General features: G+C 42.1%; 1 protein-coding gene across 3 annotated transcripts in view; it reads left to right on the top strand.

Moving 5' to 3' along the window:
• HTR4 (5-hydroxytryptamine receptor 4) overlaps window positions 1–27,581 on the top strand; it is a 228,659-nt gene that overhangs the window by 78,518 nt on the left and 122,560 nt on the right. For all 3 annotated transcript variants that reach the window (XM_054038667.1, XM_054038668.1, XM_054038670.1), the window contains one exon: window positions 27,060–27,185. In XM_054038667.1, the coding sequence (XP_053894642.1) occupies window positions 27,060–27,185 (126 nt within the window). The remainder of the gene's footprint in view (window positions 1–27,059; window positions 27,186–27,581) is intronic.

Raw genomic sequence — 27,581 nt, forward strand, 5'->3', positions numbered from 1 at the left:
CCCCCACATCTGCCATTTTCATTGCTATCAGAGTTAGATGTTGTGAGAACTTTGACTCCCTTTGTTGCCATTTAAAATGTTTTTAAATAATATTTGTAGTCCAAATAAGTGGAAAGTGTCCCTTTAAGTGCGACTGGATTGCTCCCCCAAAGTACATTATCTCCTGGAAACTATTTTGTGCTGTAGCAAATTTTGTCTCATCCAGGTAGAACAGTGAAAGGATCTCTGATGGGAGATTGCTCTCTCTCTCACTCAGTAATTATTTAATCCTGCCTGTCATTCAGATGTTAAAATACAGCATAATGCAATTCTGTCTCTTTCTACGGACATTTGAAACCTGTCCTAAATACGTATTGGTTCAGTGTTTTGCATTTGGTTTGATATGTTAAAGACGGGTCAAATCTCACTCTCATTTATAACTTAAAAATGAATTATTTTTCCTTTGTTCTTATTGGATTTATTCATGAACCATATAACACAGGCCTTCATTTGACACTTGCTGGAAAGTTTTATACACAGCACATCCCTTCAGGCATGTATTTTTGTTTTAACTCCACAATCTCCAGCCAGGGGATTTTTGTTTTTGAGAGATTCGCTTGTCAGCTACCAGTAGGTAGCTGATATTTCCATGCTCTCCTGATTTCAAATTAGATTAGCTATTTCACCCGGAAGTAACATATAGAACATTTTTACAGAAGTTAAGAGTTTCCAAATTTTGTTTTTAAAAATTGCTCAAGGCCACATAGTAAATCAGTGAGATTAAAACCCACAAATCCTGACTTCCAGTCCCCCAATGCCACTCTCAGATAATCCAGTGGAAAGTCCACACATGTAGGGGGAGCATATTCTAGAGAGGAACTCTGATACCATGTGGATGACAGTGGGATGGATGGAAGGAAGGATAGCAGGCAGGCATATTGGAACGGAACTTCCTGACAGCAGAATTTTGCCCTTTGATCTCATTCAGCAGGCCCTTAAGCATGTATTTAAGCATCTGAGTAGTCTCATTGACTTCATTCAATGGAACTACTTACATGTATGAAGTTAGGCACATACTTAGGCGGTACCTTGCTGATGGGGACCTTAGTGGTGCTACTTTTGCTGAAATGTATGGAAGACATTCCAGCAGCGAAGCCTTTGGCAAGATGCCCTGTGTGATACTGAACCTCGTTAGAGAAAGAACAGAGTCTGTCTCTCCCTATCTGCATGAAGCCAGGTAGTCCAAATCAGCTGTGTGAATGTTGTACAGAATGTTTTACTTGAATGAAAAGGTCATTATAGATTATGAAGGCTCCCGTGCAGAGCTGTGATGTAAAGTGAGAGAAACAGCCCTGGAAAATAAATGAGTTTTAGACATTCTCCTTTGTGACTCGTATTTATCATTGTTTATGTGATTAGCAGACCCCTTCTCTCTAATTCTAGGGTGGAAAACTAAAGGATCTGGCAACTATTTTAGATGTATATTCCACAGGAGTTTTCAACATACTGTGTCCTGCTTGTTGTTGTTGGACACATTCATTATATGCAGCCTGTTAACGAGGTACCACCAAGAAGTTTGGGATCAGAATTTGACCTAATTGTTACAACATGGAGAAGAACATCCTCTGGATTTTAATTTTTTTTTTTAAAGAAGAAGCCACAATCTATGGACTCATCCATACATCTGCATGCAAATCAGGTAGTTGGCTCATAAAATGGCCAGGTAGATTCATAACTCAGTTTGCATGTATGGATAAAGGGGATTCCATGCTCCATGAACTTCACCTACAGAATTTGGTGGTGCATCTTACAGGCCCTCTGAAAGTGCAACTCTTCCTGTACATTTAGCATTGCAAGAAGGGGGATTCTCTAGTTCTTTAGAACATCTGCAAGACTGGGCAGCAAATGTTATGCTTTGCCTAGACAGCACTGAAGAATGGGGTTACCAAGAGTCTCTGAAAGTCTTCCCAGTCATTCGGAGGTTTTCATTATCTCACTCGGTAGCGTTCCCACTAGCCAGGATAAAGTAAAACTGCCCATCACCGATCCGCTCGCTGTTTGATTCATAAGAAACAAACGCATCCACCCCCCCCCCATTATCTGGATGCAGGAGTGGTGAAATCTTTTGGGCAGTTTGATGTTGGCTGACTGTCAGTCAGACTCACCTCTTTCCCCCTCTCTCAGCACTGATGCTTGTCATTCATTCATTCAGCCCCCAAATGGACACTCGTTGCCTAGCAACCTTAGCATTATTGCTGTGCATCCTCTGCAAGTCTTGTGCATTTATGTATCAATTTATTTAAAATCAAATAGAATAAGGGGAGGAGGGAGGAAGAGAAAATAGCTGCAGTTTGGCTGCCTCTGTCTTGTGGAAGAGGATTCCTCAAAATGAAGGGAAATTTGTTGCTATAAGACTGAGTGAGGTTTCAGGAAGCGCTCTATGATGGGGGGCTTTTAAATGTTCTCAATAAAACTGGGAGAAATTTTTTTCAGGGAATACAGTTTCACCAAAAAATGCATTTTTGGTGCCCTGAAAATATTCATGAATTCAGGTTGAATTTGATATATAATTTCAGCTGAAAAAATACCTGATTTTCCTCCCCCCAAAATGTCGAAACATTTCATTTTGACCATTTCAAAATGTTTTGTTTTGACTTTTTCATTATGAAATGGCATTTTGTTTTCATATTTGGTCAATTAAACACACACACACACACACACACACACAATGTTTAGGTCAATTTGAAACAGTGTTTTTGGTTTTGGTTTGAATCAAACCAGATTTGTGTTCTATTTTTTTTTTTTTTTTTTTTTTTGGTTCTGCTCCAAATTCTGAAAAATCCATTATTCACTCAGCTCTAGTTTAGAGTGACCCAATTAGACTATTAACACAGACTATCAATTGCTTCAGAGTAAGTACTGTACAGATCACTTCAATCAAACACTCCCGGTTACCACTTTGCTGCCACATTGGACTCCAGGCCCATGCATTTCTGAATCTTGCCTTAGCAATTTGTTTTTGCCATTGTGCTGAAGCGACCCATAGTGAGGTCTTTTGTATAATCATCAGGATTCAGGGTCAGCTTTAAATGTCGTCAGCTACGTGGGTTGCCAACACATACATCCCAGGGCAGAGACATTTGAGAGTGCCACTCTAAGCTCCCAGGTGTAGTCTTTGTGCTGAGCTTTGGGGCATTGTCTCTCACAACTGCATGGTGGATGGGATTTCAGCTCCTTCATTTTGTGGACCACTTTTTAAGGGAAAATTTCCCCGGTGGACTGGCTTGCTCTCCTGCCCTTTCAACCCTCAACTGCCTGGTTCTCATCTGCTTTAATCTGTAGACTACCTGGAAATGTTTTGTAGATCACACCTCAAGGGCTGCTGGCTTAAGCCTTTTAAAAGTCCCTTCACCCAGCCAAAAGCAGCACCAGCTCCGATGTGAGTTAGAGGTGCATGAGCGATTGGGAGGCTGCAGACACCAGCTAGCCTAACCTAGGGCTTTGTCTGGTAAACTGGTCCACTTGTCCCCAAGAAGCTGTGAACCACTGATCACACACTACCGCGAGCTGACGGATTTCCATTGAATAAGCATCCAGTAGAACATGCTCACTTCTCCACATACAACCACACTTCAAGTATTAAGGGTAGAATGTCTTCTTTATAATCGTGTCGAGGGAGAAGCACTGGGTATCTCTCCTGGCATTGTGGCCCTTGGGTATGGCACCCGGCTGGGCATGAGGAGACCTGAGTTCTTTTCCCAGCTCTGATACTGACTCGTTGTGTGACCTTGGGCAAATCACGGAATCCAAATGGGCCCGAGTTTCCCCATCTGTAACAAATCTATAGGAGCTAGAAACCCTCAAGCTCCAGGGCACACTCTTTTGTGTGGTTTAACTTGTTTTATTTATTTAATTTAATAATCATAAACTTAACTCTGCAGTCCAGCTAGACTTGTGAAGGTAGGGAAAAATGAAATGCAGCAGTAAGTCAGGAACACAAGGATTGCAGGGGGCTAAATCACAGCAAGGTATGTTAGTCCCCGCTCCAGAAGGAATGGTTGGTTAAGGCAGAAAGGAATTTTGCCAGCCAATAACAGCTCCCTGACTTCCCCCGTAGACAGGCTAGACAGGAAGTCACTTCCCCTATAGACAGGTTATAATGGGGGTGTTTCTTGCACTTTCCACTGAAACAGCTAGTGCTGGGCCACTGTCAGAGATGAGATATTACTGGACTAAATGGACCACTGGTCTGATCTGGTAGAGCAGTTCCTCTATTCCTGCACACTGAAATCTTCAGATGAAGTACAAAATGTTATAATTAGTTGGTTTCAGTTCAGGGTGTGATCACAGCTATATTGTTTACTGAACACAGTTATGTAAAAGGTCTATTGTTTTTCTCAGGTGTTGAGGACTTAGAGCTATTTAGGAATTATCTTTTGCCTTACATTGCTACAGAGTTCAGTGGCACCTCGCGTAGGTGATAGACTCCCTTTACTAAATAAACAAAAGAGAAAGTCGTCTGGGTTTGTCATGCTGATAATTGCTTTTTATTTTGCAATCAAGTGCCTGAAACGACTGAATTTTAGGATATTAATTGCCCCCAAACTCTCAGTATTATCAGCTAAAGTTCTGACAGCCAATTGCTAAAGGTGTTTTGCAGATCAGGGCATGTTGAGAAATGCAGAGCCTGCTAGGAATACAGCAAATGGTTCATTAATCTCATCCCGACTTTGAGAAATGAGAATCAAGGGGAAGGAACAGGGAACCAAATTGACTGAATTAGTTTTGTTTATTTGGAAGCAAAGGTGATATTCTGTTATTTAAACCAGACGGCATCCCTCTAGATGGTTCATTTAAAAAAAAATCAATATTGGCTGGCCCCACCATTTGGCATAGTGTGTTCTTGCACATCAGCTACTTCAGAGCACTTAGGAATCCAGGAAGGAGAAGACCTTCTCTGCATACCCACATCCCCTGAGAGTCAGGTCTCTGGTCAGAATGAGTCCCAGTTCCTGAACCTCACTGTATTGGCTAAAGAGGCCACTTCTCACATGTAACAGTGGGAAGAGATTTGCTTCAGCAATGCCATGGGTAGGATTATTGAGGTATTGTAGGGAAGGCAGGGAAGAGGTGGCAAGTGGCCATGGAAGAAGGTGCATGAGCAGAGTTGTCTACTGTTAGCTGGGGGTCATTGTGATAACTTTACAGTGAGATGGAGAAGATGCAGGAAAAGGGATGGACTCAGACCCGTCTCTCAGTCTAATCCTTTGGGAAAGAGGGATCCAGAGTCACAATAAGTGGTGGGTAGGCACAAAGGGACAGATTCTGCCACCCTTACTTGCATGGAACAGCACTTGCACATGTGAGTAGGATATTCATATGAGCACTGCTCATATGAATATCAATGAGTAGGGGAGGCAGGCATGAGACAAGCCTGTTTCCTCTCCTAAAACATCTCAGGCTTAGTCCAAAGGGTCAGAGGATGACAACACATTCCAGTAGTCACTCAGACTTTGTGTTTGCCTTCAGGAGGGAACACAGAGACAGCTGGCTAGATAGAAACACTGTACAAAGGAGACTCAGATGGGAAAGGAGACACATGGTGGCAGGTAAGGCAGAAAATGGACTTGGGTTCAAGGAGGGATGATTGGAGGAGCTACATGCTTTCGTGGGTTAATGGAAGAGAACAAGCCCTTAGATTAAAGTTATCTGAACATGGTGAAGTATGTTTGCTTTCCAGGAATCACAGCTTACTGTTTGCAGCATGTCCATAGAACACAGAAGGCCTTTTGTAGAGCCCTTGCTAGCTTCAGTTGAAGTCATTAAAATATTATTTCTCTCAACCTTTCGGCTCAGATTCCTTTTTAGGTGCATTAGTCAAGATCAGGGCAAATGCCAGGCTAAAATGACTGAAGAAGAGCTCTGTGTGGCTCACCAACAGAAGTTGGGCCAATAGATATTCCCTCACCTACCGTGTCTCTCATTTTGTGAACTATGACCTGCAGGCTGCTCTTCCTCCCTCTCTCCAGGCTCCTTTTCCAGTGAAGATCAATTGTAGCCATTCTGTAACCCCTGCTGCATCCTCTTGGGGGTGGCGCACTAGATCCAGTGCTTGCATCGAGATGGACTTGATTTAGTAGGCCTTTTGCTACCTCTACCTTCTCGGACCCTGTCCTCCTAGCAAGAGGGTTGTCCTGACCAGAGGCATGATTACGTGAGATTGGGATATTTGCATTCCTCAGTGTTGTTCTGGTGACATCAACCTCTTGTTCAAATTGTTAAACTGATAAGGGTATTGACAGAATCTCTTAAGGAAAGTGGCAGTGGGAAGAACAGGAAATGCCAGTGGAAAGAGGAGGAAATGGAAACTAACAGTCCAATCTTGCAGGTTCTTACTGAGGCAAAACTCCCTCTGTCAGTTCTCACCAGCTGAGGATCTGGCCCCACATGAGGCACCTCGCTGACACTGCCAAGAGAACAGCGTGTGTGTGTATGTGTGTGTGTGTGTGTGTGTGTGTGTGTGGTGTGTAGACACATGGGGCCAAATTATTAGGTGTGGCTTGGCCATTTGTACTGCACCACTGGCAGAATCTGGCAATAGTGCCAGAGTAATTGGCCACCATAGGATCATCCCAGTGTTGAGGCCCATGATCCAGGAAGCACAAAGGTGAGCTGTGAAAGTCTTATAGATACAAAAGAGCAGCATGATTAATTTGCACTAATGCACAGGTACAGAAACTGTGGGGAGACTGAAAGGTATATTAAACCTAGGAACAGAGTAGAGGTGATGGCCGTTTCTAACAGCACCTGGTCCTCTGTCTTATGACAAAGCATTCACCACCACCACTGTACTGCTTTTGTGTGTCCGGTGTGGCTTCATATTTTTGTGCCTGTCTGTCTAAAATCCTTATTAACTGAATAAAGCAGCGTGTAATGCTGTCTACGCTGAATTCTCTGCAGAGCCTTGGTATGGCTTAGTACAACGGCACAATGTATCAGCCAGAGTACTTTTCGTACTGTTGAACTTTTCTCTCAGTTTCTAGGGAAACATTTTATAGCTCTATATTTATCAGAGTCTCTTTCCAAACACCTCCGCCAACACTTAATTAATAGAATTTTAAAGCTTTGCTCCAACTACTGCAAGTTAATAGAGTGCTCACCGACAACAGCTGTGGAACTAGGGAGACATGTATACATGCAATACATTTACAGGGTGAATGTGTGTCAGAGGGGCATCTCTCCCTCATCCATCTTTATATCCTCAGTATCCTGGATTGGGAGATATAGCAATATTAAATTTTACAATTTGACTCTTTAGCAAGGACATTTTTATCTGGGAAGATTCCTCATTGTAATTAACACAAATACAGAGTAACTTTAACAGTAGAATTTTATGGCCATATCGGATAGTGCGGTCTTTCTTTAACTTAGTGCCTCTGCAAATAATTGCAGCTGTCTCTCATTAAAGATTCGCGGGGAGGGGGAGAGGAGATTTTTGGAGTTTATTGGAAAATATTGTGGCTTAGGTCCTGTGGGAGGGATAGCTCAGTGGTTTGAGCATTGGCCTGCTAAACCTAGGGTTGTGAGTTCCATCCTTGAGGGGATCTGGGGCAAAAATCTGTCTGGGGATTGGTCCTGCTTTGAGCAGGAGGTTGAAGTCCCTTTCAACCCTAATATTCTATGATTAGGGTGCAGGATTGGAATAGCAAGAGGGTGCTGTAGGTTAAGATTAAGGGGCATTGGTAAAATTGTGAAGGGGCCCCAGGAAAGCAGTAGAAAGAAGCACTGCAATTCAGGATTGAACTGCATAAGCAGAGCTGTGTGGGAGCTCAGGACCAGATTAGCAGTGTGGGTTGTAGGTCAGGGTTAATAGGTCTAGTACAGGTCATGAATGAGATGCATTGACAAAGCTGTATCTAGTAATCAGATCTGGAATATTTGGTAGTGTTACAAGACAAAACTAAAGTGCGCTGGCATTGCTGTTAGTGGGAACCTGATGGTTCTCTGTCTGCCTCATATCTACCTACATAGATGTTAAAATTCCCAGGGCTTTTGGAAAAGTGCAGGGGTATAAGCCCAGTGTTATGGAAATGATGCTCTCCTAGTAGAGCCAATTGTACTGTCCAAAGCTGCAGTGAGCTATTGCTGAGTGCAGAACGCCTACTGCGGTGCCATATTAGCCTAGGCAGTTACTGAACTGGCTGTATCTAAATTACTGGTTTGGAAAGAATATTTGCAATATCTTGAATATGAATGATACCTCATAAAACCCGTTCTGATTGCATGTACTTGGCCTATCAGATATCTATGGCAGATAGGTCTTTTTGTTGGCCTGTTATGGATGATAATATATAGCACAGTTGGTGGACTGTCTCCTTGAAATAAAGTGCACACACCATGCATATGGGATTGACACTCATTTGTTCTACTCAATTGAGTGCTTCCACTATTTAGTTTGCTCCTGATATACTGTGGCAATGAATCATTGATTATATGACGTACTGGTCTGGCAAATATTCATGTCATCTGCTGCTCTTACTACTGTGCAGAAAGAAGCCATTTACTACAGTAACTTATCGTCTTGCTGCATCTGTTAGCCCAGTAGTTAGCATAATGTGTCCTCTGAACAGCAGTCTCTGCCTCTCTAATGATAAGGCTTGATTTAAAAATGCCATTCCTCTGAACATTTGCCCTGGTGTATTGAAATGATGCAGAAAATCCTGGGGGAATGAAGTTTTCAGGGGGTGCTCAGCAGTTTGAGAGTTAATTCAGTGTAGGTCAAGGTAAAGAAAGAACATTGAGGTGTCTGGGGAAGTGTTACAGGACAGAAAATTGTCTGCATAGCCAGATTTGTGTGTGTGGAAATCTTGTAGCAGAAGTTTCTTCATCTTTCTGTCATTCTGCATACTCCAACCCCCACTTCCAAAGGGGAGAAAATGTTATTGACCAACTCTCTGGGTCAGATTCATGAAGGAGCATGCCAAAGATGTGCCCATGAAAATGCCCAGGCCCTTCTTGCACCCAGCTTTGCTGAGCTGTTTGTACAAACCAGGCAACTACAAGCCAAACATGAAGTTTGCAAGCACATATGTGGGCTTTTGAGGGTCCAATTGTGGGTGCATTTTTGAAGGTGGACTTTTAGGGCAGGATCCTGATCTGTTATATTAGTGTAAATCCAGAATAACCGAGAGATGAATTTCACTCAGAATGTGTATTTTGGAAAATGTGTCCTTCTGTGGAAAATGTGGCCTTTCCTTCCCATGACATGAGACTGGCTAAGCTCAAGTGCAGTGTTGTTTAATATCTGATCTCTTCTTTGGGGCACTATAACCTGTAATTGCAAGGGCATGGCCTTGATACTACAACAGCCGTTTTCCACCTGTAACTTCTGTGTCTTAAGCACTTCTTTGCTGGCTATTGTGATAATATTGGAATCCAAACGTGAACTCCCCAAGGAACAATTGGTGGTGTGATGGGATTTCATTCTTATACACCTTCCCCTTTCCTCAGTTCTGTTCTGTTACACCCACCAATGCAGCTGGTGTGTGTGTGTGTGTGCGCACATGCATGCACCGTGGGAGAGGGGGAAGGCCTGGGTAACCTGGACACAGAATTTAGTCCCATGTTTGCGAGAGTCCCTTGTGCTTTTTGTACCTGGGTATGGCAAGTCCAGAAACCTAGCCGCTGCCCTTGCAGGAATCTAATTACAACAGGGCATTAGTCTGTGGCTCATACTCATTGCTTACTCAGTCAGAGCCCTCATTTGCTTTGATGGGAATTTCTACTGGTAGGCAGAGAAAGGCCAGGAGGATCCAGCCAGCTGAGGTTAATATTCTTTCTAAAACATTTTGAAAACTCTGGGCTAAATTCGTCTGGACTCCTGAGCACCGGGTAGCCCACGGGGGAAGCAACTGCAATCTCTCCGAAGTACTTGGGCTCACAGGGGCAATCTCTGCCCAAAGAGTAGGCTGTTCTGGCTGGGGAGGGGCAGTCCATTGCCAGATTCTGCCAGTGAGACTAGGGCCAGGTTTTAAAACTGCCCTTCCTTTGCATAACCCCTTTGCAGAAAACCCAGCCTGCTGGCCTCTGCTGCTAGGGCAGGAAGGGAGACACCTGGCCCTGGAACTGCCGTTATTTACAATATTGGCTTTTATGGGCAATACTAGGGCTGATCTGGCAGCTGCAATGAAGTATCTGCTCTTTATTTTCTGCACTTCAGCTACTGTTCTATGAGCTTTTTCTTTCGAGCCCAGGAGCTTTAGGTCTCATCCAAGCAGCTGCCTTGTGTTTTCATATTGTTTGCTTTTTTTCCTTCAAGCCAGGCTCAAAACCCTCATTACGCTGTCTCCTTGCAGCAATGCAGGGATCTTTGTTTAAAATTACATCCAGTGACGCACTGAAAACAGCAGTTGATCTAATGGGAACCTGAGTTTATTGGGAGTTTGTTTCAAAAGCTGTAAACCGACATAGCTCCCCAACCCACCCAAACCCTCTTATGAAACTTAGTAACACAGTTTAAATGGCAAAAGCCAAAAGGAGGAAATGAAGGCTTATGACTCTTGGGAATTAATCACAAAGTGACCGCAACAGGCAGCACCTCCTTATCTTTTTGGCCATGGGTGCCCAATTTTTGCCCGCCTAAGAGGCACCTTAGCAACTTGCCAGGAGCCTGAGGGCAGCACCTAATTGATCTGAGCAGATTGCAGTTGTGGCCCATGGAGACTACAGGTGGCACGCAGCTCGCAATGCTTCATCCTGACCCTAGACCCGCTTTGTTTGGCTCTGGGCCTGTCCCTTCCCCAAGGATGAGAATTAAGTTTAAGTGGTTGAGCTTTCAGTGCCATTTTGTATAATTAAGAGGCAGGTCTGGCGTTCACATAGGGCCAGATCCAATGTCCATTGAAGTCAATGGAAAGAGTCCTATTCCCTTCAGGGGGCTTTGTCTCAGGCCCGTAGTCTAGTATATTGTATACTGTCCCTTAAAATTAGTCACACTCAGGGTCTGCATGCTCAGAGTCTAGATGTGACCTTGCTTTGTATTTAATAGAGAGCTGTGGTTTAAACTTTATTTCCCTGGTCACATTCTGAGTTCCTGAAGAACAGAGGCTGCAGCATGCTCATGAGAAGATACTGTCGGCTACCTGACCGTGTTAGAAAATATGATACATGAGTCCTTTAATCTCAGAGCTCCATGGGAGTATGTAGGCACACAAACTCCTCTGAAATGCACATCCTCACTTCTTCCTCAATCCCCCAGACCCTCTTCTGCTCCTGCACTTCCTTCATTGTTTCCTTCAGTTGCAGATCTTTGGATCTCTGCCTACTTCTCATCCTATATAGCCGACCGGCATCAACTTCTTGTAGGGTTCCGGAGTTGTCTTCCACTCTTGGTACAATGCCCACTGTCTTATTTTCCAGGCTGGAGGAGACCTTAACATCTAAATCTGATGACTCTCTAGTGGGGAACTCATCTATTAAATACCGCACCATTGTGGAGCTGCAGGTTGTATCTTCGAGGGTTTCCCTTTACACTTGGTTATGTTTTCTTCTTTTTCACTTCGCTTGGAGCAGTTTTCTCAGTCTTTGGCCAGAAATCCTGAAGGGATTCATAGATTCTAGGACTGGAAGGGACCTCGAGAGGTCATAGAGTCCAGTCCCCTGCCCTCATGGCAGGACCAAATACTGTCTAGACCATCCCTGATAGACATTTATCTAACCTACTCTTAAATATCTCCAGAGATGGAGATTCCACAACCTCCTTAGGCAATTTATTCCAGAGTTTAACCACCCTGACAGTTAGGAACTTTTTCCTAATGTCCAATCTAAACCTCCCTTGCTGCAGTTTAAGCCCATTGCTTCTTGTGAACAAGTTTTCTCCCTCCTCCTTATGACACCCTTTTAGATACCTGAAAACTGCTATCATGTCCCCTCTCAGTCTTCTCTTTTCCAAACTAAACAAACCCAATTCTTTCAGCCTTCCTTCATAGGTCATGTTTTCAAGACCTTTAATCATTCTTGTTGCTCTTCTCTGGACCCTTTCCAATTTCTCCACGTCTTTCTTGAAATGCAATGCCCAGAACTGGACACAATACTCCAGTTGAGGCCTAACCAGTGCAGAGTAGAGTGGAAGAATGACTTCTCGTGTCTTGCTCACAACACACCTGTTAATACATCCCAGAATCACGTTTGCTTTTTTTGCAACAGCATCACACTGTTGACTCATATTTAGCTTGTGGTCCACTATAACCCCTAGATCCCTTTCTGCCGTACTCCTTCCTAGAAAGTCTCTTCCCATTCTGTATGTGTGAAACTGATTTTTCCTTCCTAAGTGGAGCACTTTGCATTTGTCTTTGTTAAACTTCATCCTGTTTACCTCAGACCATTTCTCCAATTTGTTACCCAACACGTTTTAGCACAATTTATGTGCAAAGGGTCAGCTCCAGGCTGTTAAAAATCAAACTTAAAATGAATTCAGTGGGAGACTACAGAGCAGCTGCTTGCTTCCTTGTGCTCACTCATCATATGACCCTGCTCCTCAAACAATGGTTTTTTTTGTTTTTGTTTTTTTACTGAATATCATCCGTGGTTTACAGATCAGATCAGAAAACTAATCTGCAGAATGGTTAAATTACTTGTCCAAAATCATAAAGCAATCAGTGAGAGGCAGAGATGCAAAGGGAACCCATTGCTACTGACTCCCAGTCTTGCGATTTAACCTGTAGATTATACACACTCACTCACATGATTTCTCTAAAACATATGTGTATTGTTTTCTCTGCTGGACTTATCCTGTTCTGTCGGATGCTTGTCCCCAGGATCTTTAGACAAGTGATTATTTAGGATAATTCAGGGAAGAGTTCAATTTGCAAAATAATAATAGTATGAAGAATTCCCTTCAGAAAGCCTTGCACATTTTTACCAATGTAAATCACAACTTGACGTTCAAAATCACTGTGCAATAATATGCAAAGTAGCCCTTCTTGCTATATTTTCACTCGTGATTGATGGCCCCACTGCCTGTTCTTGTAAGTTGATTTCTTCTCCTGTTTACTTAATTTGAGCATGAGATCTGTGATGAGGCTGCTTTGGGAAGTGTTCAGAAGGAACGAGTACTAAGCTGCAGGGATAAGAGCAAGGTTTAAACAAAACAGAGCCCTAGTCCAGGATTTTATGTCAGGTGGTCGAGCAGGAACAGACATCTGAGCCTAAATGCAAAGGCACGATTCAGTTAGGCAATACAGTACAAATATATGCTCTGTTCTCTGGCAGATTGCTGGCTGCTACCTCAGGCATTTGTGTTGCTGGGCTCTGTTCTGTATAGGCAAGCAGATGGGTTTTCAGAAATGTAGCAGTATTAGATGGGGAGACTCCTCCCTTTCCCAAAAGGTTTGTATTGGAACAGGATCCGGGTAGCAGATTGGATGCAAGGAACGTATTTTGTATCTGTGGTGCATTTTCTAGAAGCACCATTGGGAAGTGAATCAAGCAGCATTTGGTTAACTGGCTGCATGCACTTGAGAGACTGAACACATGAACCCTAGCCAGGCAGATAGATCATGCTTTAAAACTCAATAGGACGTACAGTCCCCTGTGGCCTTCAGAGGGAGGGAGACAAAATAACTTCCTGTCATCATCTCATAATGAATGAGTTGTGAAATGATTTCTGTGTGGTTGAGGACCTGGTTTTATGAGGAATGCCTCAAATAAAAGACCTTCCTGAAATCAACAAGTTAGCCTCTCTGTGCCAAATCTTCCATTAGCGCTAGTGACAGTGAGAACCAGTTTGATTCACCTGAACTCTTGAAACTGGGAGTCTGTCCAAAAAACATTAGGAGTTGGACATCTGATAGCTGTGTGTGTCCCACTGTGTCCAGAACAGAAACTGGTAGTGAGAAAAATACACACCACAGATCTCGTAATAGCTAAGTTGACTGTCATTCTCTTCCTGAACATTTGTTCCTTTAATACCCCTAATTGCAAATGTATCTTGGGAGCGGCTGAGCACGACTTATGTTTTTTTATTTGAAATTCTTAATAATCCACCTGAAAGATTTCAACAAGGAGGTGAATAGAGGCTTCACTCTGATGTGAAAACAAGACCTCAGTGCTGTCATACAAATTGATCTAATAAAAGATATTACTTCACCCACGTTGACTCCCTCAGACAAATTAAAAATAAGAACTGCTATTATTGGGTTCTTATCAATAATTACCTGAGGGGGGGGGCGGTTATTTTCACAGACTGGCGCAGAAAACCATCAGAGAGGCAAAAGAGCTTCTTCAGCTCAATAACATACCTTGATGTCAATTTCAGTGCACTAGGATGTATTTCTAAATAGAAGTTGTGACACTGGTAAAGCAGATGCCAGCTCTTGCCAGTCTATAGGTGTCAGCTGAGCACTGACAAATTCATAGCTGGTAACCAGACCAATTCATCTATATGTTACTATTGTTCAAGATAGGTGTTAGACTTATAAGGATGTGTTTAGACTCTATTAAATGCTTGTAAATTGCTGCATGTGTTAATCTCACTTGCAATGTCTGTATTCCATGATACAAGGTAAAATATAAGTTTGTTTTATAATTGTAAAAATGCCTGCTTTGAACTTGGCGAACTCAGACAGGAAGAGTGGCTCTGCCATCCTACCCCACCCATCTAAGAACTTCAGTGAAATTGAATGGTCCCCATGAAATGTTTCAGTTTTACCATAGTGGCAAACTGTGACAAAACAGCTTCATAGGTATTTTCTTAGCCAGTTCTAATTTAAATACAGATTTTCCATGTTACAGCTCTTTTATAAACCTGTTTTCTACAGTGTAAAGCTACTATCCTATAACTTGTGCAGTTGGAATTTTCAAGGATCCTGAAGTCTGTTGTAAAGAATGGAATTGAACTCAGATCCTAAGTTAATGCCCTAACCACTGGACCATCCTTCCTCTCAACTTCCATTGGCTTCCTTAAGCACTTTTAAAAATACAAGCCAGAAGTTACTGAAGTGTCTTATAAAGATACTAACTTCATTATAAACTATGCAAAATTATTTCCTTCCCCCAACAAAAATAACTGCAATGGAAATTAAGACTAAAAACTACAACATCATCTAAGCGCTGGTCTACACATGGAAGTTTGCACTGGTTTAACTAATTTAGTTAAACAAGTGCAACTTTGTTTGTAGACTTCCTAACTTAAAGTCACAAGAGTAGCAATTCACTAGTTAAAACTAATACTCAGTGCTTGAGATGTCTCAGTGGGTCTAAGTATTGCACCCGGTTGCAACAAGATACACAGAACAGTCTCAATGTACTGTTTAATGTATGTACAACATGTACAGTTCAGTTTGTTTATCAATTTTCTTGTATCTGAATCTTGATTATCTGAAACACTCTCATCATCCAAATTGAGCTTATACCACTGATGTGTATCAAATACATTCATTTCCCTGTATTTCTGAGATAAATAAGACCAGGGTATTTGTGTGTATATCTATATACCAGAGAGAGAGAATGGTGATGTCAGTTAACTTGGTGTAAATGGAGTTATTCTGGATTTACACAACTCTAATTGAAAACAGAATCTGAAACAGTCAATTATCATCATTCTTGGTCTAAAGCATTGAACAGATTTTGCCTTTTGGGTCTGAGATTAATAATGACAATTAATGGGAACACTGCTAGGAAAATAATGTGTTTGATTAAATCTGATCTAGTTAGCATAGCTGTGTGGTATTCATCTTTTTAATATACAGCTCTCCGTGTTTTAGGCGTACATAGGGGATGGGACGGGCAGGAGCCACTTACCCTGAATATACAGAATAATCACATTATTCTGATTGTAGGTGTACTTTGGTCGGGTTCTCTCTCTGTTTGTTTTATCCTCTCTCTGCTTTATTAAAATGAAATGTATCATTTGGCAGATATCATGGGCTTGTTTCTGAAGAAGGAATCCTGGGCTAGGTATGGGACAAGACATTTCTGAATAAAGAGGTGTCTGATCTTTGGTTTCACCCAGTACCTACAAAACAGAAAGGGATCCTGCAACAGAGCACTGCAGCCATCCCCCATGCGCTTTATGGTGTGTACAAATAAGGAACACAATGATGTGCAGTCAGATGTGAGGGCATGTGGGCCAAAATTGTCAAGCTTTAGCAGGTATAAACCGATGAAGGTCCATTAGTTACAAGGGAGTTATGCCCATTTATAGCAGCGGAGGATGTGACCCAGGAGCTCTCTATTTCTATGAGGCCTTGAACCAGCACCCTGAATCTGAGAGGTGGGGGGGAAATGAACCCAGATCCAAATTTTGTTTTTCAAACCCATGTCAGATGCTAACATTTCCCTCTGTAGGTTAATTAGCTAGGGGTGAAATTGCCATGGGAGCATATGGAGGGCCCCACAGGGCACCAGCCGTTCTTGTACCCACCTGATCTCTAAATGGAGAGAGTGTTATTAGCACGTACTTGATTGACTATGCATCCCACACAAAGCATTTTTAAAAGCATTTAACTAGTCTGTCTTCTTTTCTTGGTACTTGATTCTAAGCGGTGTCAAGCAGCTATTTAAAAGCTTTGATCCTATAAGACATCTTAGCTCTTGGTCCAGCTAGCTGAACTGGTATGTACAGCCGGCACATAGCATCAGTGATTTTAAACAGCCTGGGGCTGGACATAAATTACTCTCCCAAATAATATGTAAGTTTTTGAGTTTCCTCAGGTCCACCAGGCATGTATACTGCAGCGTTATTGTATGCTGCTGTTCTTGCGTTATTGTATGCTCATCATCCGCAGCATTTATTATTAGTCATTTGGCTGTTTACTTTAGCTCTCTCTTCTGGTCCTAGCTAGAGACACCCAATCTCCTTATGGTCAGAGGTGGATCAGAATGAGCATATCAGTGTTATTAAGAATTACAGTCACTTCCTCCACCTGACACCGTGAGAGGAGGATATACTCCCTCTCCCCCAACTCCCCAGCTTGGGTTTCTCAGTCATTAAAAACCTAAACAACATGAGCACCCCTGGCTGGATTCTGGTTTTCGAAGGGCACATCTGCACTGCAACTGGGCGTGTGCTTCCTAGCTTAGGCAGGCAGACGCACGTTAGCTTTGCTCGAGTTGGCGCACCAAAAATAGCAGTGTACTATGTAGGGCAACTGGGGCTCACTGCCCGAGTACATACCCAGGGGGTCCTTGCAGCTTTGTGCTTAGGGGTCTAACTCAAGCTGCTGCCCATACTGCCCCCAACTACACTGCTATGTTTAGGGTGCTACTTCAAGTAGAGCTAGTCTGCGTCTATCTGCCCGAGCTGGGAAGCACACTCCCAGCTGTAGTGGAGAGATGTCCTGAATGACGTTATTGGTCATCTGTGAAAGGTGACAGGATGAGAGTCGAGAAAAGATAAAGGCTGTGCAGTGGCAATGCAAGGTTCACCTGTGTGGCTCCTTCTGGGTGTCTCATCCCCATTACAGAGAGACCATCTCTAATTCTGAGTGACTGGGTTCAGCCTCCTCAACTGAAACTAGTGTGTAGGTCTGGCCAGAAAACAATCGTTCAGTTTCACAAAGCGTGTTGAGGTTTTCAAAACTGGTTTTCATCATGCATCGGAACACACAAGCTTTCCTGAAGCAAGACTCTCTACAGCCCATGGTTAAAGAACTGCCCTGTGATGTGGGGAACCCATGTTCAAGTCCCTGCTCTACCTAATTCGAGCAGAGTTTTTCCTCTCTGATCACTCCAAATGAGGCAGCTCAAGGACTTCATGCTGGGTCTCCTATACCCCAGGCCATACCCTAATTCCTGGGATGTTGAGATTCAGACTCTCTCTTTTCCTGGACCTACAAAATTGATGTTTCTGCAAAATTTTTTGGTTTAGACAAAACATCTGTTTCCACCAGAAAAAAGTTAATCAGCAACATTTCCACCAGCTCTAACTGTGCTGGTGCATACACTGATCCAACAGGAACTGGGCTGAGACCTATTTGACACAGCCTATGGAATTGATGTTGGATGGGAATGATTTGCTGGCACTGCTGAATGGGGATGGATTTTCAATAGAAAGATGCTTGTTTCTGCGTTATCTGATATTTGCTACAGAATAATGTTCTTCACATCTGCAGCAAACACCATCCAGTGGAAACCAGGCAGCCAGCAGTCCTCTCCTGAGCTTTCATCGGAAAAAAGCAACATTGTTTTTTCAAATTTTTAAGGGAGAAACAAACCCCAAACAAATAAACCAACAGCATGATTTTATTATTTTGCTTCATGTAAAGTCATTTATTTGTGCCTTGTCAATAATTTAATTCATCCAAATCTGTTTCTAAAACAGAAGTGAAATGTGTAATTCATTTTAAACCATTAGATATGGTCCTGCCATCTGCACAAGCAGGAGGGGGAGAGCTCAGGCTGTATAACTCATGAAAACATGTACTGGATTCAATGGGACACCACATAGCAGAAAAGATATCATGCAAAATGAATGCTGACCTCTAATTAATATTTGTGGGGGGTTATCTACACTGTAAGAGCCTGACATTTATAGGTCAGGTAATTACTTTTCTATTACAATGTTTCTGCACTGAGACACAGGTCATTAGTTTACTCATAAAGGAACACGTCACAATTTAAAAAGCATTTCCATTCAGCCTCTGATTTTGTTCCTGGAAATAATTGTGGGTGCAAATAGCTGGATGCTCATTTTATTAATTAAAATATGTAAGTGAAGTGTAACTGCAGCTCCTGAATGCAAAAGCAAGGTTCTTTAAAAAAAAAAAAAAATCTGGTTCCATACATTCTCCCGAAGCTTTAAGGTCTTTGTGAAATCAGTTATTACCTCTAGGTCAACATAGTCCAAGACATCACCCTAATCTTTTCATCACTGTGAGTGAGTCAATGAGTCATAATATGTCCTGTTTGTAAGATATTTATTATTGTCCCTGACCACCTCCAGCAGATGCATAATCATTTCTTCCTCTGTATTCTGATTTTTCTCTCTCCTGTTTTAAAATGGCTCCCTATTGCCTTCCAATCCCTCACTTTGTCTGCTGTGCTCTGTTATCCTGGAAATGTAAATCCTATTGTGCCTTCATTCTCATTCTCTGTCTCCTTTTGTGTTTGCAGAAATCACATGAATTTCATCTTTCATTATCTCCAAGCCTTAAATTGGATAATAAGCGTAGCTGTAATTATTTCACAATAACCCACTCTCATGTCTAAAGGCCGGATCCTGACCATGACTTAATGCAGGTAGACCCCACTCACTGTGGGACTCCTTGGAAGCTCTGCTTGCATAAAGTCCTGCTCCTGTAAGATGGCCCATTGACTCCAACGCAGAAGAGCAGCATGTGCATTCCCAGTGCAGTATTGATGCCTGAATGATTCTTAAAGATTTTAACCAATTCACTTCCGAACCATTATAACAGCAGAGAGCCCATGTCATAACATGTATAATAAAAGCTGATGGAGAAATACTACTGCTAATACAGCATGACTAATCCATATGTTCTAATTGCTAGGTAAAATATGTGAAAGTATGTAGTGTCATTTGGAAAACATTGGGTGTTTACAAGAAACTAGGAACTGAACTTGACAAATAATTATAGAAGACAAAAACCCAGCCCACACTAATAACTAGATATAAGAGCTTTTTCAAGGTACTTGAAAATCTGTTTTAGTATCTCCTTATATGTGGGATTTTGTACATTCATTCAGCATCAGCATTTCACTTTTTTCCTTAAGTGTCCTCTATATTTTTACTAGCCAATAATTATTTTGTCTGAACTTCATTCCCTGATAACAGCAAACTCATCAATCTCCACAGTATTCAACAAGCAAGCATGCTCAGGAAGCAAAATGTTCAGATTTGAGAAAAACAATGTCATGCCAAACCATTGATTTTAATTTACATCCATATCCACCTCTTCCATTATGAAGAGCTTTGAATTACTGTAGTTGCATAATTAACAAATATTCCCATTTGACTAAAGATTATTCCAAAGGCACATGCACAGTAATGTACCATGGTTGAGCACTCATGCTGGGTCTTCAGTGATACATGCTTCTATTTAAGTTCCCTCAGGGGCATAGTACCACACAACTTGTGGGAATAGTCTGTAGAAATTTCATATGTTCTCCCTGGCAGGTCAAAAATTATTGTGTATGTAGGGGGTGCATGCGGAAGTATGCAAATAAATGTGCATTTCCCTGCCCATTCTACATTGTGTTTCTACACCAATGAGGACGCATGTCTCCTCCCACATCCTCAAAAATTAGAATGGAAAGGTCAGATCCTCAGCTGGTTTAAAGGAACATAACTCCGTCAACTTCAGTGGAACTATGCCAATTTACAGCAGCTCGCAGTCTGGTCCTGAAACAATATACTGCTAGTCCTCACTTGGAGTCAGCCTCTAACTGTGCCCTTTGGACTCCTGGAGCTCTGCAGAGCTGCTTACCTCTTGATGCTGAAACACTGTCCATGAGATTGCCAGTATTGCCAGCCCCAAATGTTCAAAAATCACGAGTCAGTCTCACTAAAAATCATGAGATTGGCTTGAAAATCATCAAATTATATAAAAATAATAGATTTGGTGAAGTTTTTTTATTTGCCTTCTGAGCCTTTAGGATGTACTAGGGTCACATTTTGAAGCTTTCTCCACAGGCATGAGGATTAGAAACTTACTTTTTCTTCAAGAATGAAGGCTGAAATCATCACACATCCACTTGACTCCAGGAGCTCAGGCTTTAAGGAAAACAATTATCATGAGACTCTTGACAAAAATCATGAGAGTTGGCAACACTGGATTTCTTAGTAATTATGGCTCAGTCCAGGTCTCTCTCAGGATTTCCAGAAAATTTTCTGACCAATTAAACTCATATCTTTATCTTCCATTGTGGGGTATTCCTTTGGTGTCAGTTCAGCCATGATGACTTCTGCAGATGAGCCCAAAGCTGGAGGGGGTTAGATAACAGGCCCATTGCTATCTTTCCTCTCTGAATTGGTCTGTTCATGGATTAGGAAGGCTAGAATCACAGCAGAAAACTGAGTGACTACCTACTGCCCTGAATGATCCTTGCCGCTCCTTACTAGCAAGAAACACTCAAGAGCATGTGGCACTCCTACTAACTGAGATTGTCAACACCTCATTTGCAGAGACAAATCTACCTACAGTGCACTGTAGTCCAGCCAGTACTCAAAATGTCATCACTCAGCACAACTGGCCTCTCCCAGCTACTGCCCAACATCCCCCTTCTTGTAAGCGGATCCATCACTCCCATTCCTGAGCAAGCTAAGTGAGAAGATTGCCAGGGCCCACCTCTCCCGTCACCTAGACTCTACCAATATCCTTCATGAAGAGCAGCTGGCTGAAGCTGAGTTTGAGTGTCACTAATAACCCCGCAATGCCAACTAGCAAAGGGTTCACTGTTCTGTAACAGCAGGTCTGGCAAACTCACTACCCCAACCACACTGCTGTCACAGTAGTCACCCAAAAAGGGTCTTGCTGGGGGATATAATGGAAGCTCACATCACACTGATCCTCCTAATAGTTGTGTGATGTATGTACGAGTGATAGTTAAGAAGTTGTATGTATGTATTGAAAATATGTTTAGAATCTGTGTCCCAGGAAGGGTTGGCAAGCTCATTTTGCTAGACAAAGGCCTGTGGAATCACCTGCCTTGGTTCATATGTAAATCAAGCATTGTAAAGCCAACACAAGGGAGATCCCCTTTACATGTGGAAGTCGACAGGAAAAACAGGTGCGGGGAGATGTGAAACAAACAGGAGTATGTGAAAACACCATGGAGCCAGCACCCCAGGAAAGAAACCATAAGGAGTTGTCCTGACTTTGGGGACAAAACCAATGGATTTTGGGATATAAGAAGAAGGCACCAGGACCCTTCTTTTGTCCCACACTTAAAGGGGTAGCGTAGCGGGGTAGTGCAGTTATACCCAACCAACCTCGGATGAAACGCTGCAAGAAAAAGCTTAGGTGAGAAATTGCTTGAGATAAAGTTAGTCTATTAAAATTAAGTCTTCATCTAGTAGAAGCATGTTATACTTTTGTTTTATTTGTAACCTGTTGTTCTTATTACCCTGGCTCACTATCTCATAAATCTTTACCTTTGTTAATAAGCTTACATTTGTTTTCAGTACGAATAGATTACAGTGCTGTATTGTTATATAGGAGCTGATACTCAATTGAAACAAACAAGCTGGTGTGTGTATGCTGTTCCCTTGGGAGTAGCGCGTCTGGTCATTTCTGTGCATGTCCATTGAGAGGGGATGGACACTGCAGTAGGATGCTTTCAGAATGGCTCAGGGACTCGGGTGCCCCTATTGTTAACCTGCAAGACAAAGTGGGGCCTGGCAGAGTCCAGACTAGAGTCCTTGAGTGGCTGTAGTGCTAGCAGTGTCAGGGAGCTGACCTCCAGCTGCCACATGGAGGACTACCTCATGCTTGAAATGGGGGTGGGGTAATGAGGTGACCTGTGTAGTCCTGGGTACCCCGAGAAAGTGTCACACTTGGAAAGACTGATGCAATGCTAATGAGGAGAGGGATGCTCTTTGAAGAGCCTACACCTCTATAGCATCACCCTTCCTTTAGAGAGTCCATAGCCTGGGTGTCCACCTGAACTGTTCACTGCTTCTGGATGACTACCTTCTATTGTTAAATTCAGACTTAGCCACAGTGATGCATGGACTTCTTACATCCAGGTTTGATGGTTGTCCTTTTCTGTATCTAAGGGTGAAACCAAGGCCTGTTAGAAGCTATAATTGGTTCAGAACCCAGCAGCCTGGCTGCTCACTAACACAGGCCATCAAGAGCCCATTACCCTCAGGTTCCACTCTGCACAGCTCCCTGGTGAACATGAAGCCTAATTAAAGGTCTCAAAGCCCTCCATGGACTGGCCCAAACTGCTTGGAAGATCCTGCAACATCAAGGCCTCCCATGACAGCTGCATTCCACTGGGTCAGCAAAACTGTCCCTCACAAGGGTGAAACTCCCGGCAGGCAGGCTCACAAAGATGGAGCTGACCCCAAAGGATGGTAAATGACCACAAACATTGGCACCTTCAGAGCAAAATACAAGGCCCACTCCTCCAGCCTACTCTTTCCACACCAGCAGCACAAACCAACCAGCTAACGCCTTGTCTCTGCTGACAGGAGGAGAAAGAAATACATATATGTTCAAATGTACACTTCAGAATTTGGAGAAGTGTTCCGATATCATGATGATGGGCACCATATAGGAAAGAAGGAGGGACAGCGAGAGAGATAAAATAGTCAGATTGCTTTTTAAAAAAAAGCAAACAAAAAACCTAGCATCATGAACAACTATGGCACTATGGGTATAAATTAACCCATCATCATCTTCATGGTGACAGCATGTACTGCCACCCTCTCCCAGGAGGAAAAGGAACATCTTTTGTATAGAGATATTCAATGCAGCCTGACGTTTTGTTTCACAGATGCAGCCACTGAGCTACCATTAGTCTATTATGAATACTCCATTCAGGCAGGCAGAATTACAGCTCCCTAATCAAGGTGCCTTTGATCACAGCAACCCCGTTGTTTCTGGCTGCTTTTAGTCCCACTGTGTTCCCAGCAAGTGAGCTTGTGGCTGTAAGACCTGCCTTTGAAGTTGTCTTTTGTTTTCCCCCTAAATATACATGGTGTCTTCCTCTGCTGAGGAACGTTATTAACAAGGCTGGGTGTTCTGACATGCAGTTTTGCTCAACATAACTCGTGTTTGGCAAGTGCATAACCTTCCCCAGCTGTGCAATAGCCATTTGTGGAAGTATTGAACAACGGGGAGAGAGAGTTCTGTGCATCTCCAAAAGAGGAAAATTACCTTGTCCTTTCTAGTTTTGCATAATTCACATCAGACAGGGACTGATTCTCATTGGCTGTTTTCTTGTTCTTTTCTAAAGTGCAGTGATGCAAGGCAGATTAAGTTGTCATAATTACCAACATCTTTTCTCCGAACGCTGTCAGGAAAACCAGTCTTTCTATGGCAAATAAACTCTTTCAAATCAGATGTAAATAGAGGGAAGTGGGAGAGGGAGAATGTCCAAGGATAGAAATCAGTCAACTTCTTTAACACTCCTTTTCTTAGATCATCCACATGATGACTGACTCATAATGGATGATGGCCTGGGATTGTGGGGTTAGAAGGAAGGAGCAAGGAGTTCAGATTACACTAATCAGCTTGGTTATCCATCAACAGTCTTGCCTGCTGCCCCTTGGGTCTGTGCAGACCATGGACTGATGAGTGAGAAGTGCAGTAAATGGTAACATTTGTCTAGATTTGAATTGGTGGGTGAGTTTACAGAGGTGGAAAGCTGCCAAGAGCTAGTATTGGCCATGCCTCGAGTGGTCTCAAAAATGGGGCAGAGGGAGGGAAGCACAGGAGGTGTGAGGGAGTGTCCATGGACAGAGTTAGCCAAATTGCAGCCAGTGATTAAGAGCCACGTGAGTATAATCGCAGGGACTAGAAAAACAAAACCACTCATTTCAGCAGCTGTCCAAGAACCAATGACCCAAGGCAGCTGGAAGCAGAGCTCCTCAACAAATGCTATGAAACTTTAACTGTGCTACAGTGGAGGCTTGTCAACATTTTTGAATGGAGCAAGAGACACATGTTGGTGATTCTCTAAGCCTTAATTGCCCTCACTGAAGTTGTGCTGAGTTCAGTGGACATCTTCCTAATTAAGTGCCATTTCCTTCAGGTGCTAAATAAACCCCATCTTTGTCTTGGGCAGCCGTGAAAGGTTTGCAGTTCCTAATTGGCAACATTTTCCTGCTGAATCTCACCTGTCATTAAATTTGACCCTCTGCACAGAATGGTGAAAACCTTCAGTCTTTATTGCTCTAGAGGTTCTACTGGCACCAGCATCACAAATCTCTTCTTTGGGTAAAAGAGTGCAGTATTCCTGCTGCTGTGGCCACCATCTGGAAAACATACAAAGCTGTGGTGTTAAAAGCTACATCATCATATGTTTTCTCATGGGTGTGTGAGAGGGAAATATTGGGGGGGGGGGAGGGTACAAACCTAGGGGTTGCTTTTAGCCCAGTTCTAGTTATAATACTATCCTCTGCACTTGTTTTGTAACCTAGCTTAACTGGCTTCAGGACAGTATAACCAGTGGTGGTGTGGTAAAAAACAAACAAACAAAAAGAAGTGAGTAAACTAAACTATATTCCCCAAATGAGAAGTGGGTAAACTCTATTTACCAGGTTTACCCTCGACTACGCTACTGAGTACAATACCTCTATGTAGCAGGTATAAAGGGTTTGTGATGAATACAGAGCATCTTTTCTCCTGTCTCCCGCATATACTTATAAATATTTTCACTCCAAAAACTTGCTAAACTCAGTGTTAAGGGTGCACAGGTGTTATTTCCTGATAAAAACACTAAAAAGCAAGGAATTCCTAAGTTAAGACAACACTCTAAGCATTAGCCTGTTACCATCATGACACTTCAGCACAGTAACACACTAATATCCTCTCTGCCATACTCATGTTCAATTCAGCAGTACACATCAAAGTACTGAAAAATTTTCAAAATGAAAGCTTAGATTGTGGAGCATCCACTCAATGACAATGTAGATTCCATGATGAAGTTATTTGGTAACCATTAGAAAGTATATGGAAGCGGTCCAACCCTACTGGTTACTACATCAATAAAGTTTAAAGGGAGCCTCTATCTTAGCTTTCACCAACCTAGAAAGGAGTCAATTAGCAAATTTCATAAATTAGAAATGTATTTAGTAGGTATATCCTAGAAAAAGTTACCTGTGAAGAAACAAAAATTCTGAGGGACCATTTAAAAACGATTATGGCTCATAATTGGCAGGTTTTCAATTATCTGAAAATTCTCTCAAAATTCATTCTGTATTTTAAGTCCTTCTTGTTCTGTACATTAGGGGAAGATATACTATTTTATTCCTACATTGTGAAGAGGATTTTCCTGCTTAAGCCCCTGCTTCAAGGGCAAATCTTAATGCAATCTTAACTATAGAGACATTACAGCATCTCCATTATATGAACACACACCCATCCACACATTTATGTAATAAATAATACTTTTGTTTTCAAAAGTATGTAGTAATTTTGGATGTCTTAGATTTTGGGTACCTCTTGTAGACACCAGGTAGAGTAGGTTAAAAAATGAAAACATAATTTAAAAAAAAATTCAAAGTGTTGATCTAGTTCTGAAGGATTCAGAACAGAACAATTTGTATTTTTTTTCCAGAACGGTTTTACTTTTCATATTTTTTCTCCTCTTTCTTTCCTTTTCTGCATTAAGTCTTCCTATCCCCAAAAAATTAAATACATAAAATTAACCATGTCTAGGGTTGGGTATTTTAACCCTTTTTCAAATTTTTCCTTTTTCCTTTTGGTACTTAGCAAATTTTTTGAAAACTTTTCCAACTTTAGAAAAATTACAAAGTAATTCTTACAAAAGAACAATGACATGGACACCACTCCTTCTATTGTAGTGGGGAAAAAAGGAACAAAAAGAGTATGTAAAGGGAAAAAAACAGAAACACAAAATTTCACAATTCTAAAATTTGAAATTTCCAGTTTTGGTGAAAGAACTGAACATTTTGAAAAAAAGAAAAAGCTTTTCAATTAAAAAATAAATAATTAATTAAAAATTTTCAGCCAGCTCTAATCAGATTGCTCTGATTTTCAGAAAGTGCTGAGCACCTACCTATGATAACTGGACCCTTTTTGTCCCGAGTTCAGCACTCAAAAAAAATATCTCTTTGTGATCAGTGTATTTAGTCCCACAGTCAACAAGAACAGGCAGAGTATTTGCAAATATTCTACATATTAACCTTTCCTCTGAAAAATCCAGAACATATACGTGTCCCATATCTTTTCCATAAGCAAGAAATTTATTTATATATACTGTATATATATGTATGCGTCTGGTGCAGAGGCAGATTTCAGAGGAAACTGTGGTCAGAAAGAGTTGTTTAAACACATGTATCTGTCTGAAGTTATTTGCTGAAAGTTTGTGGCTCCAACACACCCTCATTTTCCCTGCCCTCCTCTGATGCATTCTCTTTTTATGGTTTCCAGTTCGAGTGAGGGGTTCGGTGTGGCAGAGAAGATCGCACTGCTCACCTTTATCTCGGCGGTTATACTCATGGCGATCCTGGGGAACTTGCTGGTGATGGTGGCAGTATGCAGAGACAGGCAGCTCAGGTGAGCCAGCATTCAAGCCCACTCAGTCCCCTCCTTTAGGAGGAATTTTACAAGGACACGGCCGTGTAATTTGCAAGGGCGAGGGGGGCAAAAACCAAACCCAGACAGCTAAGAACATAAAACATTGTGATAAAGAACGCTCTCTCCTTTCTTCTCCCCATCATTGAAGTCATGGCAAAGTCAGACTCTGATATTGTTCCCAATGTGTCTGGACTCAGATTTATACTGCAGAAGTGTGATCATTTTATTATCCAATCATTATATTTTTAGCACTCCAGGCATCAAAAACAGATAAATCACTTGCAGAAAGCCACACAGGGGAATGCTGGAGAAGCATTACAGCGCCTTCCCTTTCCTATTCCAGTTCCTTTTAAACAAAACATGTCAGAAAAATGC

The sequence above is a fragment of the Malaclemys terrapin genome, chromosome 8, assembly GCF_027887155.1.
Source record: "Malaclemys terrapin pileata isolate rMalTer1 chromosome 8, rMalTer1.hap1, whole genome shotgun sequence".
Lineage (NCBI taxonomy): Eukaryota > Metazoa > Chordata > Testudines > Emydidae > Malaclemys > Malaclemys terrapin.